Here is a 15587-nt window from a genome sequence, read left to right as displayed (position 1 = left end):
ATACCGGGCACAGATTCAGTTCACATGCTTAAATAACGACAGAACTGTCGATGCCAAAATACCACTATGCACCGAAACTTACATAAGCTTTCCGTTGTACGATGTGCCAGAGCCGGAGTAGCTTCTGAACACACACGTGACCAGATAGTGGGCCGAAGCACCGCGAACTACGTCGATGTCCGATTCACCGCCCAGTTCGATGGTCTGCTTGGCGACGAGTTTTTCACCTTGAAGCAGGTACAGACGCACGAAATGATCTCGGCCACCGTGCCTCTGGTGCAGGCATACTATCCATAACTGGTCGCTGTACACAAACGCCTGCGAAAAAAAAAAAATTGCAAACAGGCATCAGCAGGCGAGACGGATGCAAAGCAGCTCGATCCAACAGGGATCGCTAGAAGAATTGTACGGGTGGCTGACAGCTACTATTAATGACTGCGAGAACCATGCATGGAGCTGACTAAGGCAACTATTTGAGTTGTTTAAGACTTAGGTAGTGCTTTTATAAAGACAGCGCACTGGCTTTATAATTACGAAACAAAATCGAAGACTTTCCGGATCGAGCGTATCAAAGGATGCCGCGGCGCGTACGTAGCCAGGCACATTATAAGAAGCAACAGCACCTCGACTTTGGGCGTTGTGAAACTTGTGGCCATTCCAGCGAATGTAGCGTAGCGCCCGTTGGCCCATCGCAGCAGCTCGACCTGTCCGGTGGTCGTCGCGACGACGAGGAATGTCGAGCCGGGGACGTACGCCGGTGCCCAACACGACACGTTTCCAAGACGGATGCCCAAGTCCACCGGCTTCGCTCCGATGACGCGAAGATGATCTTGCGGAAGGGCTGCGAACCGCGAACGCGCCGACTCCCATGAAAACGGACGACGCCACAGCGAAAACGCATTAGTTGAAAGAGAAGGTCAAACATTGAAATCGAAACTTACCGCCATAGTCAGGACTGTCCGGAGCTATCACACTTCGCTTGTGGCGCTGTAATCTGGCCTTTTCGAAGGCTTCGTGCAGCTTTATCTTGAAGTCGTCCAACTTTTGCTTGAAGTAGTTTTCGAGGCGTTCATCTGGCGTAGAGGCGTCGACAGCGTAGGTACAGAGCGTGGAAACTAGCAGCAGCGCCCAATTAAGTACCTGCATTGTGACCCTGCAGCAGAAAGCATGAATCCCTTAGTGCAACTCGTGCAATGACTTCTCAAAAACAGCACGATTTGCTCAGAAGTGCGCAAATCCCGCGCCAACCGCACCAAAGCGGGCTCGATCGTACTCACATGATGGTCACGACCTTAACTCAACAAACGGGCGCGTAGCGTTCAACTTCGTATTATATAGCCAGATGTACACGCCCATTAAAACAAAACACGCCCACTCCACGAATATATGCATATGGATGGTAAAGTGTGTAAAGTTAGTGCGCACGCGCAAACTGCCCATCCGGATGACTGGAGAAACGCTGCATGCCTAGATGATAACGTACAGTGTGTGCTCACCTTTTGATAAGGAAATCAGCAGCAACTAATCTAAGGTCACAACGACTGTCGATGAAATATGTGTCTTTAGTCTGACATCAGTAGTGAAGCTGGACGAAGGCATGTATTGGTGTACTTGCAAGCTGCAGTGGCGCGAGGTGAATGGATAAGACATCACTGCGTGATCCCCTTTCAACATTTCCAGTGGAACTTGTGTCCCAATATTATGATGACATAACCACAGAGCCACGCATTTTGAACATCCACGTGTGCCTACGCCCACCATGCATACGGGTCAAGGAATAAACAACTATACATATATAGTTGAACGTACCTGCGCAGTCCTCGCTATACCAAAGAGAAAGAAACTTTCAAATATTCCGCCATTTCAAACGATGTTGTCGATTGGACGAAGCACTCTTAGCTTACACTCGATGCCGCCAGGTGCTCGCTCGCAACGTACACCTGAAAGAATACAGAGAAGAAAAAAATCGGCTGCTTCATGCCGTTCCTGCACTTTTAATATTTTGCTCTGAACGTATCTGAATGCACTCATGGCTTTTAGCATGCGCTTAGCTCTTGCGCTAGCGCTTGTCTCTGCACTCGAAGCCAACGCAGCCGTGAACAAGGCGAAGCCGAATAATGGCGCAAAGCTTTGCAAGGAAGAACCAGACATCATTGTTGAAAGAAACCTAGCTCTGACGGGCTACCACAGGTACGGAGTTTCTTTGTGGCTTGTAGCGGTTTAAAAAAGCAGGTTGAGAGAGACCGGTTTATGGCGTCAAAGGAGCGCTCAAATTGTTTTTGTTCACGCCGCTCTTTCATGTTCAAGGGAGCTGCAAACCGTCATTCACACGCGAAATCGACTGAAAGTCAAGGGTCGGCCCCCTACACTGCTGCTCTTGGAAACGGTACCGTCGGGTGCCTATGTTGATGCCCACCAACTGCGGCTTCTCGACGACAGCGATGCCACAGTAAGTTCTGCAGACCCGTCCTTACTGTCGCGATTCTCAATTTCAAGTTCCCGTGTGGTATGCGTACGGGTCAGATGAATTGGTGTACGTACGCATTACCACATGGACTTCTTCCATGCGGGGAAGCCAGCTTCGAGTGATGTGTGCATGTAAATCGCCCCCGGCTTAGAGAGCACGCGCGATTGCAAATTATCGGGCGGTCTGAACTAAGTGAGAGGACGAAATTAATGTAGTTAAAATGGCACACATTGCATTGAAAAGAAACGCGAGTATTGGCCTTGCTCACTTGTACAATAACTAGCTGTTGAAATCGTTAATGGGAACTATAATATGGTGTCGCTCAAGTATAACTCGCAGCATGCAACATACGATGTCCATCGTGTAGTCGAAAACATGCGTGCATCCTTAGCTGGGGCAATACATAGGCTAATATTCTAAGTTAAACTAATTATCTGCGAACTGTGATGCTTAATTTACGAAATTATGAGCGTCACATATCCTTCCTTTATATATATATATATAATCTGAAATGATTAAGCGCTCCAGCACAGTTTAGAATACAAGCGAAAAAATGCAATTCGTCGGGTAACTTTAGGCAAACGCATCACTGAGCAAGCCATCTGTGCTGTCTCTCAGCGTACGTGTTCATGTACACTGCACAAACAATGCATGGTCCACGTCTTTATTCAAACAATCTCAAAAGAACACGCTGTGCTTGTCGCTGCTTTGTTCTTCCTTTAATTCTGCTGTAAGGCCACATTTTTGGTCTGCGTCATTCGATAATTCAATAAAAGCTGGACCTCTTTATGTGCACGTCACCATTGGAGAAACAATTAAGCTGTTGCAAAGACTTTTGGTTTTGGGTTGTACCAGCAATCAAAGGTCTCTCTAAATCCATGCAAGTAAAGAATCATGCCAAATATGTTATTTAATGATACAGACCAAAAAAATTAATGTAGTCTTGCTGTTAAAAAAAAGAACGCCATGTAGCAGCAATAAGCATAGTCTTCTAATTTGCTAAAATAAAAGCACAGGTTACTGTACAATGTCTTCCAATTTCCTATCTGCGTAGTTTGGACTGCGCGGCAAGGTGGATGTGGAAGAAATGGCACATCAGGCCAGTGGGCACAGCGTCTTCACCTTTTTGCCATTGAACGAGACCTCCGCACTAGCGGCACTGCCTGTCCACATGCGGTACCACAAGGCACAGAATTGTCTGGCTGATGGGCCCTTTGCCAAAGTGACGCTGCATCCACCGTCCATCTACTTTAGGCACCCTGACCTAGGTTTGTGCCATATAACCACTCTTTTAAGAGTGCAATGTGTCAGCCTTCTAGCACTGTGAAATACCAGTAACCCTTTTTCAATAGGTAATGCACCTGACTTTTGTTAAACATGGTTTATAAGCGTGCGCATTTGGGCTTGTTGGCTCACGATGAGAGCAGAAAACAGTGCAAAACAGCAGGGCGTCGGGCAAGTGCCATTGTACTGTTCCCTCCTTGTGTCCTGCTCTTTGTGCTGTTTTCTCCGATGCCCTTGAATAACGTGAACCAGCTGTGCACATTATGCAAGTCATAGCAGCATCGTATAAAATATCAAACTACTGGTTTGCTTGTGCAATCCCGACAACAGTCCCTAATTTAAGTACTATAGATTCGTTTCAGAAATGTTGCACCGGTTCTGTTTCACCTGATATATAGTACTAATTACCATCACCAAGGCTGTAGCTGATCTTTTGCTCACATCAAAGGTCAAAATGAAAGTCAAAAAGATTATCACTGTGTGTCTACATAGTGATAATCAAGTACCCTATATAGTTGACACTCTGACACAAGATGCTAAAGCATCAAGGCACAAGGGCGTTGCTTTGACACATTGCATGCATATCAATTTCCCGCCAGTTGTGTAATAACCTGTGACCACAGGATGCCCTCAGTTTATTATGTCTTCAGTAACCTGCAAAATAAAGGTGAATGACTTTGCGGTCTCCTATAGTGGTCTCCGAGTTCCATCACTTGCATTTCCACGCAGACTTCCCAGATACGTGTGAAGATCTTCATCACCTCCCTTGTGATGCAGCCAACATGGAGCGTGCATGCTTGTGGAAGCAACTGAAAGTTGCTAATGTAAGTTTCTTGTTCACCAACGTTCTGAAGGCAACAACAAACTGGCATGCTGTTATGGAAAATAGTGGTTTACATTATGTACTATCAGCACAAACTCGAACAATTCCGTAACTACTCCAATGTGACAAGTGCAGCAAGCTGGTAAAACTGCATAGTGACAGATGGACAGCACAAAAAAGTCATAAACATAACAGGCGCAGACTTCAAACTGTTCAGTATTCCGAGTAAAACTTGGTTTGAAGCTGGTGCCTGTTATGTCCATTTCTTTGCTTAGTCCATGCCTTTCTGCACTGTTCATTCATCACCATACACCAGTTTGTTTCGTTTCCAGGTATACTTGCACTTACACCAAAATTACACCATTTACAACAGGTGCACCAAATGTAATTTGGGTTGCTCCATGCTTTGAAACTGGATACAGAGTGATTGCATGTCACACCTTCATGTAATCATGTGTAACACATGTTCTAGTCAGTTATTTCGTGTATGTATTTCAATTATGCTTATGGTACATGCCTGATGAAGGTTATGAAAGGTGCACTGAGACATATTTTTGAAGCTCTAGAAACTCTGCCACACACTTCTTGCAGTAAAATGACATTTAGCAACAGGTGGGAGACACAAGATAATTTATTTTGATATTAAAGTTAGCTCTCGGAAATCCAGTCCTCACATCAACATTATCATTGTTTCACGACACAGAGTGAAATCTGCCGAAACTGAGTAACAGTAAAGCTAGATGTTGCCTATCTGCATCACAGTGCAATAAGCAGTATAACCAGAGTAACCTGCTTCTAGTAGCAATACCTGAAGCAAGTCTCAAACAAGAAGCTTGCCAAGTTGATGCATTCAGTTTCAATATTGTGTTGTTGTACTGGTGTCGTACGTACAATCTTGATTTAGGTTTGTGAAAGTCAAAAAGAAGTGCAACATGCAGCCAAGGCGTGGTGCCACTGTGTGGACTACTTCAGATATTTACCCTCAAGAGGCGACGTGTGTACATTTGCTGCAGGCAATAAAGTGAGCAAGGTCAGTTGACTTAACTGCCAAATTTTCTAGTGGGACTCCAGTATCAACTATGTAACTCCATGCATGGGCTACTCAATAAAGCTGACTGAAGCTAGGTAGCCTTGCTTCAAGTGCACTCAAATGAATTTCTGCAGGTGAGGGGCATCTTTACATGTTGAATGCACAATTAGTGCCTTATTTCTTTTTTCAGTCATTAGAAGCCGATTATGTTAACAGGGCTAGTCATAATGAATATGTTAAGCGCAACTTCAGAAATTTACCCATAGCCCCACCTAAATTTAATGCAACTGTACAAATATCTGATAACTTTGTTAGAAGAGTACTTTCAAGTCTGCGAGAGACAATTCCAGATATATCATTGCAGCACATCAATTTCAGCATGCTGGTTTTAGCTGTGCTTCATACTTCTGCTCTAGAAGTTTGGCACGGATCGTCCTTTGTGACAGGGGGTACTGCCGCATTTTATTGCTTATAGCTCGCTTCGAAAGGTCCGAGATCACTGAAAGGAATTGAGCAGTACAAGTTCTACATGAAGTGTTGCTGTTTAGCCTTGTCTTACAGCTGTGTAATGGACAACTCTGTTTCAGCAGCAAAAAAAGAAAAAAAAAATGTATCTTCTATTGCAGTTGAACGACCTGTCAGCAGAAGTGCCCGTCGGATGTCTGGAGGATGGCTTCTTGGTCTCGACCACTACGCTCGTCACGTACAGCCTTTGTTCCATAGCCATCGCATACTATGTGTTCATGCACGGCAAGAAGCCACGTTCTGACTAGCGTCTCCAGCAGCAAGTGTCGCATTTGTCACCGTGAAAGTGACATTTCGTTTTTCCCTAGTCACAATTCAGCTGCGGCAACTTTTTTGAAACACTACACTGCTGTACCTGGTATTCTTCCATTTTCTTTACTAGTAGTCGAAACTTCTTAGACAACCGAAGTGTTTGCAGTGCGCTACAGTATGTTACACAGTTAACGCTCATTAACTCGAACTCCGATATCTCGAAATATCGGTTAAGTCGAATTTTTTTCTGGTCGTGGTCTCAACCCACGTGTTTTTAACTTTTCATCTCGAACAGTTTTTTTTTTTTTTTTTTTTTGCACTGGACTCTAGATATCTCGACTTGGGAGAATGCCAGGAAAAAGGCAACAGGGCAGCATCGCTTGCACTCTAGTTTCTTTTTTTTTCCCGGCGGCGGCTCGCTAGCCGAGCCAGATGTAGGCCGCGCTCCCCGCTTATCTTTCCATCACCGCTCGCTGCTACTTTGCCGAGGCCTCGCGCGGCAGCAGCGAGTCCATTGTATTTTTTCCCCTCTCTTATTTAGGACGCTGTCAGCCACACATCAGTCACAGCATATTAATCATTACCAGCACTTATCAGCAGGCGCGATCAGCCTACAGCATTTCAGTGAAATCGCTACTTGACAGGGACGCTCACTTCATGCTTGTGCGATGGTGAGGCATAAATGCCGTGTCACTTGTCGGCGCTATTCTGTAGTTTCGGTTGTCGCAGTTGTCCGGAATTCGTTACGATGCATAAAGTAGCAGTGCCAGCTTTTTTTGGATGCCTGAAAATGGTCATGCTCGGTTGACCGGCTTCAATTATTTCATTAGGATCAATCGTCCTGACTCTGTACCAAGCATGCAGTCTAGGCACCGTACCAGTAACAACGTTGCCCGTAGATGCAGACGTCTCCGGCAATGATGCACGCTAAAGTGGCAGAAAATGTTACTAGCAGTATTCTGGAAAGGCTCCACGTGGTATCGCAATTATCTTGAAATATTTTCCCATTTTTACACTTTCAAGTTAATGGGGCCTTACTGTATTTTCAAGAACAGGTAACAACACTAACAAGATACAAAAAAATTCAGACAGTACTGCTTGTATCTGTATGCCAATACAGTTCAACACTTATAACGAAGTCTGACCTGACACTAAAATACCATACTTATATGAGACATTCGTTACAAGCATATATTTGCGACTCGCTTATGTCGGCTAGAAAACTTTTATTTACTTATATCTGTGCTCGTTATATTGAGGCTTGGACTCCATTTCCTACTTGGCAGGCAACACTTTGGAAGCTATGCTAATACATAGCGCAGTCAGAAGAGTCTCGCTCTGCGCTTTTTGCGCTGCAGTCTTTATCTGTGACACTCTCAACGCAATAGCTACTTAACACTGTAGATGCAACATGTTGCATCTATAACTCCTGGATTAAGAGGAAGCTTTATCCCGGTTGCTCCGATCCAAATACATGTAAAAAGGAGAATTCGCTTTTTTTGGCGACCACTGCACCAAATTTGGCGAAATTTGTTGCATTTAAAAAAAAAAAAAGCCTAGAGCCTAGTGACTGTTGGTTTCGAATTTTTTATTTCAGTTGTCCATTTTTAATTAAAAATTGCCAAAAGTCGGAAATTTCCCGAAAACGAAACTATTAAGTTTACAACTCTCTAACTCGGCAATAAAAATGATATTACAATTGTGTGAATTGCATCTGATGGGACATCTAAAGCAGGCAAAATTGATATGTTACACGTGAATTTCAAAAAATTATGTAACTTGTATGTACAGCTTTTGCTGAACCCTTGTACACAATGTAACAAATTCACGTAATATATAAATTGACACATCCAATTTGTCCGATTTGAATGCTCTAATGTATGCCGTTTACAGAACCGTGATATCTGTTCTTCATGCAGAGCTATGAATTTGTAAACTTCGAGCTTGTATTTTTTTTCAGACTTGCAAATTTTTGAAAATCTTTTTAAGAAAATTCAGTCCCTAAATCGAAATTCCACTGCCAACAGTCACTAGAATTTAACATCCTCCATCAAATGCAACACACTTCATTAAAATCAGTCCAGGGGTTATCTCAGAAAAACGTTTTTGCGTTTTACATCTATTTGAATAGGCCGCGTCGGAGTTGTGCAACCTCCAGTATGCAACATACCACGTTCTGGCTGCGAGCGTAAGTGGTATGCTGTGGCCACAGAAATGTGTCACTCTTATTTGTCTGTTCGCTGGTAAATAGGTTCAGGTCTGCAACGCCTTCTGCATAATAATTACATCGCATTGTGCAAAGTAAAAGTATCAGACAAGGTTACGTTGAATTAGACGACACATACCCATATATCTTGCACATGGGACACACTTTTTTTTCGTCATATAGCCTGCTGTTTGAAATCAAGTGCGTACAGGGCTTTGACGACGACGATGCTTCTCAGCTGTGGCGCGTACCAACGAAGAGGGATAGGTAAAGAATAGGGTAAGAGGAGGAAACATCAGACAATTAGGCCAAGGGGAGAAAAAAGAACATGTCAAAATAGGAACACTACATAACCGGGTTGTCAGATCAACAAAGTTGCATGGACAGTATTCAAGAATGAGGAATAAGACATTTCTGTCTATTACAAAAACACTGGGCTGCTTGTGCCTTACCTATTATTTTTTTATGCCCGATTATAATGACACAATGGTGCCAGATTTCCCTCTAGAGTAAAATTTTTAGGAATCTCTAGGCAACAAACCAGACACGCAGCACTGGATTTTCAAAAGAAATCCTGGGTTGTAGCGCAAACACCACAGCAGTGAGCCACTTGCTTCTCGTTCTTGCTCGATATAATTTATTTTTTGTTGTTTTTCATACAAATAACATGTTTACAATGTTACACATCTTGCAACGTAGTAGCAGAGTCTCCTTTTTTGTCATTTTTTTAACCATTTTTGCAACATGTACGTTCGTACACTCCCATGTGTGACGCATGATGTGTTCCCCCTCCCCCCCACATTCGAGTGCAGAAATGGTTAAAAAAAACTGTCGGCGCGACCAAAAAAGGCCGCGTCGGCATTGTGTGCAGAAAGCAACGAGCAAGCGTCGTTTTGTCACCGCTTTTACGACTCCATTATAAACAAAAGCTGGCGGCAGCGAATCGCTCGGTGTGCCTGTGCAGACGTGGTTGCAAATGTTGGAAGGGCAAGCAGGTGGTGAGAGACAATGGTAATGGTTATGTACAGGGCGCTTTGGTGCTCCAGAAAACACAAATGTATGTTGTCGGAGAACAAAAAAAAAAAGAAAAAACTCCACTCCAGGTCTGGACACTGGCGTTTTGATTCGGCCACATTACGGGCAAACACGCCCCAATACATTTGCTTCTTCAGAAGTGGTATTTAAATGTTGTCGTCTGCTTTGCTGTGAATGCACAGACGCACTTTGGTTGGTGGCATCAGCCTAAATTGAAATGCAAACAGGAAAGAAACCTTATCAGAATGGTGTAATTATATGATCATGCAATGGTTATTGGGACTGTAGCTTTCCTTTCCTAGCTTTGTGCATGTTTTGAGCCCAGATTAAAAGGTCGCTCAAGGAAATGTTTTCACTCTAGCTCAATGGGCTGCGAGTAGTATATCCAATTGAAGCAATCATGGCAACGACCTTATTTTTAAAGTTAATCTCTAACAGCCCCTTCGCGGCTGACCTGTGTACCTGGCGATAAGAAATGTGATGCAGATTCCACATGCATGCATATGTGCCCATCTCGCTGTCAAACCTGGATGCATGACCCCCCCCAGGCAAGCAATAGTTTTTGAGGGTTTGGGTTCAGTCATTTCCGCCGAGCGGCAATGGTGCTGTCTGTGTTTAAGCATAGAAAATCTCATTTTCGCAATCCTTTCGCGACGCACCTGCTTGTATTTCAAGCTAAAACTTTGCACAGAGGCTGCTTTGCACCTAAAATATCAGAAACTAGGACTTTGTTATTACGCATTTCATTAAGCTTACACTGTCACAAATGCAGACAAACCTGAAAAATGGTTGTTTAACGACTTGTTTGCATTTAAATTTGTGCTGATAGTATGTTGGTTTTAAAAAAGTTTGACTCCAACTTTTTTTCTTCACGTATTTTATATATTGTAACTAGATGGCACAAGCAGTTAAAAAAAAATGCAAATGAGCACAGTGCAAGCAGGCATGAGCTCTAAACAGAAGCTACTGCGCCATTTTTGTACTGGACGCCGCCTCATGGTACGTCGCCCAAAGTGACTAAGGTAATTTTGCTGTGCCACCTATGAATCAATCATTATAACAATTTTGTAGGCCACGACCTTTTGATTTTCTAAAGAAATAAAGGCAAAGGTCATTTCCAACGTGTTTCTCTTTGTCAATGGCCGCAACACCTTGCCTGCATCCAGACTTGTTCTGTTAACGGAATAAATATTTACTACTAACCACAATGTACAATGCTTGAAAGAATTAAAAACAAAGCTCTGCGAAGTGAGTCCATGGTAACATGCATGTTTCCAGTCTCTCTGATGCAAGCTTCGGGCGTTCATCTCAAAAATGCATAGTCAAATTGCAACTAAATACACTCGCGCGCATGCACATAGACATAAAAGAAAAGGGGCCTACGTCTTTGTCATGTTTCAGCAGATAATAAACAAGGACAGCAGTGACACATGAAAATGTTCGGCATTGTTTTACAAAAACACTTGCGTACACTCCATCCTCCCCTCCCCCTTATCCTGTACATATTGATACATAAATTCATCAGCTGTCTTCTATTCATTTTAAAAACAAATTTCACAAAAGTTTTTGGGGGATGAAATGTGCATCAAACAATTCCAAAAAAAAAAGTCTACTGGACACGATTTTGCATTTGCAATGCATGCGAAAGAGAAGCTTGAGAGACACGCAGCTGAAAAAAGAAAAAAAAAAAAGACAGCACTTCACGTGGCTCCATGAAAACGTGCGGTGAGGTACACGCTACGAAAGGAACAAACAAACAAAAAAGAATGGTGGTGCGCGCTGTATTAATGAGACTGCTATGGCAATGAAGAGAAATCTCCCTCTACACTATGTACAAATATTTCTTTCTTTTTTCGTTTGTTTCTTTCTCCCCATCGCCCGAAGTCAAGCGATGATCCGACACTTAGATGCTGTGGCGTCAGGGGGCAGACCGGTGACACAGTCGACGCGGTGGCTGCCATCTTCACACCACTGTCCAAACCTCAACGCACGGCGCCCGCCCTTGACTGTACGCAGAGTGACACGCCCGTCGCAAGCACGCACGAGTCCGACGGAGTGCATTACATTAGTCAGCACCGCCAGTGCGTGGATAAGCGTTCGTGTTTACTGTAGTACGCAGTTCGCCGCGCGTTGTCACGTCGCGCGCCTTCTTTCGGTGGCCGGGAGGAGGAGGAGGCGACTTCCCGGTGTCTCCGCCTTCGGGTCACCACGAAATGCTCTCGCGGAACACCTTGATCTTGTGGACGAAAAACGCCTCGAGCACCTCGGCGCACTGGTAGAAGGGAGAGTTGCGCGGGTTGTAGTAGCGGCAGTTGTCGAATATCTTGGTCATGTCGCCGATGAATTCGCTCAGCTTCTGGTAGTGGCGAGTCTGCAACCGCCGCTCGATGGTCTGCAAGTCTGCAAAGAAAACTTGGCTTTTCAGTATTCGATGGTGTCATCCAGTGACGATGCTACCTATCTAATGCATATCGACCACCTTGCACTGGACCGGTTAGAATTAGAACAGCGTTTACTTACCCATAGGTTCTTTTATGATTGTGTAGTAGTCGGGCGCCTCCTTTGCGTCGACAGGTTCTAAGAAAGGCCAGGCCATCTTGTGCGTCTGTCACACGGGCAAGCGAAGGAGAGAAAAAAAAAAGAATTTTCACAGACATGTTATTGAGCTCGTGCTCTAACAACACTGTTTAAACACACAGTTGATGAGCTGCCCTATTAAGAGCAGCAAGTGACACATACCGTACTTATTTGAATATAGGTCGACCCCCCCCCGCCCCAAGAGGTTACCCAAAATGAACAATCAACCTATATTCCTGACCACAGCTAGCAAAAGTACCAAGCAAACCGAGTTCCTCTGTCATGCCTGCCGTAAAGCTAGCTGGTCTGGAGATTATCCAGACTGGCTCTAAGAAAATGTCCAATGCACTCGATGGAATGAAGGATGACATTGTTAGGGCTGCTGTGGACACCTTGCGTAGCATGCCACGAGGACGACTTCCCTGGCAGTTCGACAAAGATGCAGCTTGTGACGTCGACTGACGTGATTTGGTAGCCAGTCTTGCAGCAAGTAGAGTTGAGTCACGTTCAAAGTCTTGTTTTTTAATAAAGACATGGGGTTGACCTATGTTTGAAGTAAATGTTTTTATTTGACAGCGAGTTCAACACGTAAGGTTCGACCTACCGTAAAATTCCGAGCAAGCGCTTCCTCCCAACTTCACTGCTAATTTGAAGTTTCCACTCTGTTCCGGAAAAGCACCCCCCTGCTCCCCCCATTCCCGCTGGGCACCCTTATCAAAGAAGTTATCAAAGTGGCTTCTCCTTATCTCTCTCCCTCTCCTTTCTTCAAGGCGCGTCCCCGTTAGTGACATGGCAACTTGCCGCACGCCATTTGCAGTTCATGGACCACCGACGGTCTAGCTGGCAAAAGGAGAGATCTGCCAGTCACACAGTATGGAGCATCTCCCTGTGGCACAGCAACGTGGGCACTCGGCGACAGAGGAGTAGTCACGGCTACGCTCAGGCGCCCCGGCAGCGCCACCACCGCTAATCGCTTGCGAGCGATACCGTCGCTAGGCCTTTTCCGGCCCACTTCTAACCTGTAGCAAACGGCGCTTCAGAACGAACTGCCGACGATCCCAAGCAGCAACGTTTTGTTACCGTTGTTGCCGTTTTGCCCTCTCGCAATAATTTCGCACCAAGAAGAAAACATGCTGATGATATTAGCGGCGGCGCCAGCTGCGATACGAGCATGGCCAAGCCGCAGTCTGCTGTCCGCCGTCGGTAGCCATGCTTTGGCAAGTGCCGCAGCAACGCAAAGGCAAAATTTTTCTGCTGTGCCCTAGGAGTGCCATTAAAATGGCTGAATAAAAAAACTTTGAAGCGGAGACCAGAGTTCCCCAAACACACAATGGGTTAGGCAGGGCCACAGCCTTCTGTAGAGTAAGTAATTCTTGAAACCAGCCATTCCTCGTAGTGCAGGCTGCTACTGCATCTAATCTGCATTGGGCATCTAGACAAGTGTGCAGCTGTCGTGACAGAGGGGAAGGGGTGGTGCCTTCTCTTTCTCACCTGAAGGCTCTTCAGCAGCTTGCGTAGGTTGTCGAAGTCTTTTGGCTGCAGGGGCTTCAGGTTGGCCTGGTTTATGTTGCTGTTGCGCTGACACGTGGGGCAGATGTACTCCTCGATGGAGTCCGCCTCACTCTGCAGCACCCCCACGCATCGGCCGTGGAACCAGTCTTGGCACTGGTCGCAGCAGATGTAGAACCTGCACGCAGACGGGCACGGTTGTTGCAAGACCGGGTAGGTCACTCTTTCCCGATGGGCATGATGCAGCGTGGGACCAATTATTAGCTCACAGCCTGTCCGTCCCATCACATAGTACCAAGTAAACATTTGTTCGTTCCAAGCTGTTGTATGGGATTTGCGTCATGATTACAAATATTCTAGAATCAGTTCAAAAACCGTAGTGCTCGCATTGTTTTGGCTCATCATCATCATCATCACATCTTGCAGAAGCTGAAACCTAAGCCTTCCATTTCTCTTGCTGAATAGAAAAGCCTCACTACCAACTGATTTTCTTTAAAACCTGCCATCTGAACTTCTCATAGGGTCGTCCCACACCTCATCTCGCACAGACCAATACAAAGTTCAGTGTTCCCTGTTGTAATGTTAAACACTTTTTTGTTTTTACTCATTTGGCCCTCAAACAAGTAAAGAATGGAACATTTTGTCCACGGCCACAGCATCAGTCAACTACTAACTCAATGCACTTAAAGCTGCACTATAAGAATACATGCTACATCTTTCTTTCATGCCTTTCTGGCATATTTTTGTTTGGCTTCTCTACATGTTTGCTCCAAACCATTCTATAAAAAGCCATGGACCTTGAAGGCATTTCAGAAAACAAGAAACTGGCTTTTATTTGGCTACATTTACAACAGACGTCGGAGACTATCTGTGTGGCAGTGCTGTCATCCGCACTTGCATTACGAACTGCAATGCAAGAAATGGATGCGGCATAGAGAGCAAGGACTGTAAGCAATGCATCTGTGTCCTGTACCGTTCAACCAACTAGTACAAGTATCAATCCTGTCATATAAGCTGCAGCTTATGTGAGGCAAGACGTTGATGCAAATCAATGATGGCGAATTTTTTGCAAGACATGTCTCGGTATCCAGAACATCAATGAACCGGCCACTACAGCCGAAGTAGGGCAATGTTCAAGACACATTACATGGGCATGGCTAGTCACTTGCCATTTAAGTGCAAATGACTAGGTGCAGTACAGGAACTTGACATAGTGGTGTGCTGAAATGCTTGTACAAATAGTAAAATCAGCTATCTCAAGATAGAGGCAGGCTCCGCCATTAGATCGGTAGGCGTGAGCCACATGATTGTACAGTGCAAGCTCTGCTGGGTTGCAAGGACTGCACGCCCAGCCGCGGTGCAACACAATGTGACGGGGGCGAAGCCAGTGGTATAAACCTACTGAGACTCGTCGTAGGGTTGCCTGCAGAGACAGTAGAGTTCCTGTGTTGAGGTCTTGTGGTCCTTCCGGCACTCGTTGCAAACATACTTGTCCATGGCCTTGGCTTGAACCTCGGTCAAGCCTATGCACTTGACGTGGAACCAGTTCGAACACAGGTCGCACCCAATCATGAACCTGCACACAAGGCGCTCGTCCTCATCACTGGTGCCACTTTTGCAAACTACGTTAAAAACTTGACTCTCAACACAGAACATTTGGTTCGGGTCAATCTTGATAACAGGCTACTTTATGACTAGACCTAATCCAAAGTTGTACGCTGGCATTCTAACACATTTCGTTAAGGTCAATCTAGACAACAGGGTTAGTTAGTCCTAACCCAAAGCTGTACACATTTGGTTACTGTGCCAAAGGCAACATGCTTAGCACTGCGCGAGAAGCGCCGTCACCCGTAGACACCGATGCGTCCAGTGCCAAGTC

At 45.1% G+C, this 15587-nt stretch overlaps 3 protein-coding genes across 3 annotated transcripts in view; 1 reads left to right on the top strand and 2 right to left on the bottom strand.

Annotated features, from left to right (window-relative positions):
* The window catches only part of LOC126525933 (uncharacterized), a 28336-nt gene extending 27040 nt beyond the window's left edge, over positions 1–1296 (bottom strand). Inside the window, exons 1-4 of the mRNA XM_050173906.3 lie at positions 1278–1296; positions 942–1153; positions 624–841; positions 83–318 (exon numbers count right to left, since the gene is read on the bottom strand). Coding sequence (XP_050029863.3) covers positions 83–318; positions 624–841; positions 942–1153; positions 1278–1279 — 668 coding nt within the window. The 5' untranslated portion in view covers positions 1280–1296. The remainder of the gene's footprint in view (positions 1–82; positions 319–623; positions 842–941; positions 1154–1277) is intronic.
* Positions 1297–1665: 369 nt separating this feature from the next.
* LOC126525967 (phosphatidylinositol-glycan biosynthesis class X protein-like) lies at positions 1666–10743 on the top strand. The gene is made up of 5 exons (XM_050173972.3): positions 1666–2190; positions 2308–2449; positions 3522–3735; positions 4481–4575; positions 6231–10743. Exons 1-5 carry the CDS (start codon positions 2030–2032, stop codon positions 6375–6377), a joined length of 759 nt encoding a protein of 252 aa, XP_050029929.2. The 5' UTR covers positions 1666–2029; the 3' UTR covers positions 6378–10743.
* The window catches only part of E(bx) (nucleosome-remodeling factor subunit NURF301 E(bx)), a 54643-nt gene continuing 48257 nt past the window's right edge, over positions 9202–15587 (bottom strand). Inside the window, exons 28-31 of the mRNA XM_050173897.3 lie at positions 15111–15284; positions 13691–13886; positions 12143–12227; positions 9202–12022 (exon numbers count right to left, since the gene is read on the bottom strand). Coding sequence (XP_050029854.2) covers positions 11826–12022; positions 12143–12227; positions 13691–13886; positions 15111–15284 — 652 coding nt within the window. The 3' untranslated portion in view covers positions 9202–11825. The remainder of the gene's footprint in view (positions 12023–12142; positions 12228–13690; positions 13887–15110; positions 15285–15587) is intronic.

This window comes from Dermacentor andersoni, chromosome 8 (assembly GCF_023375885.2).
Source record: "Dermacentor andersoni chromosome 8, qqDerAnde1_hic_scaffold, whole genome shotgun sequence".
NCBI classification, from domain to species: Eukaryota; Metazoa; Arthropoda; class Arachnida; order Ixodida; family Ixodidae; genus Dermacentor; species Dermacentor andersoni.
Note: the sequence above shows the minus strand (reverse complement) of the source record. Positions and strands in the feature narration are given on the sequence as shown.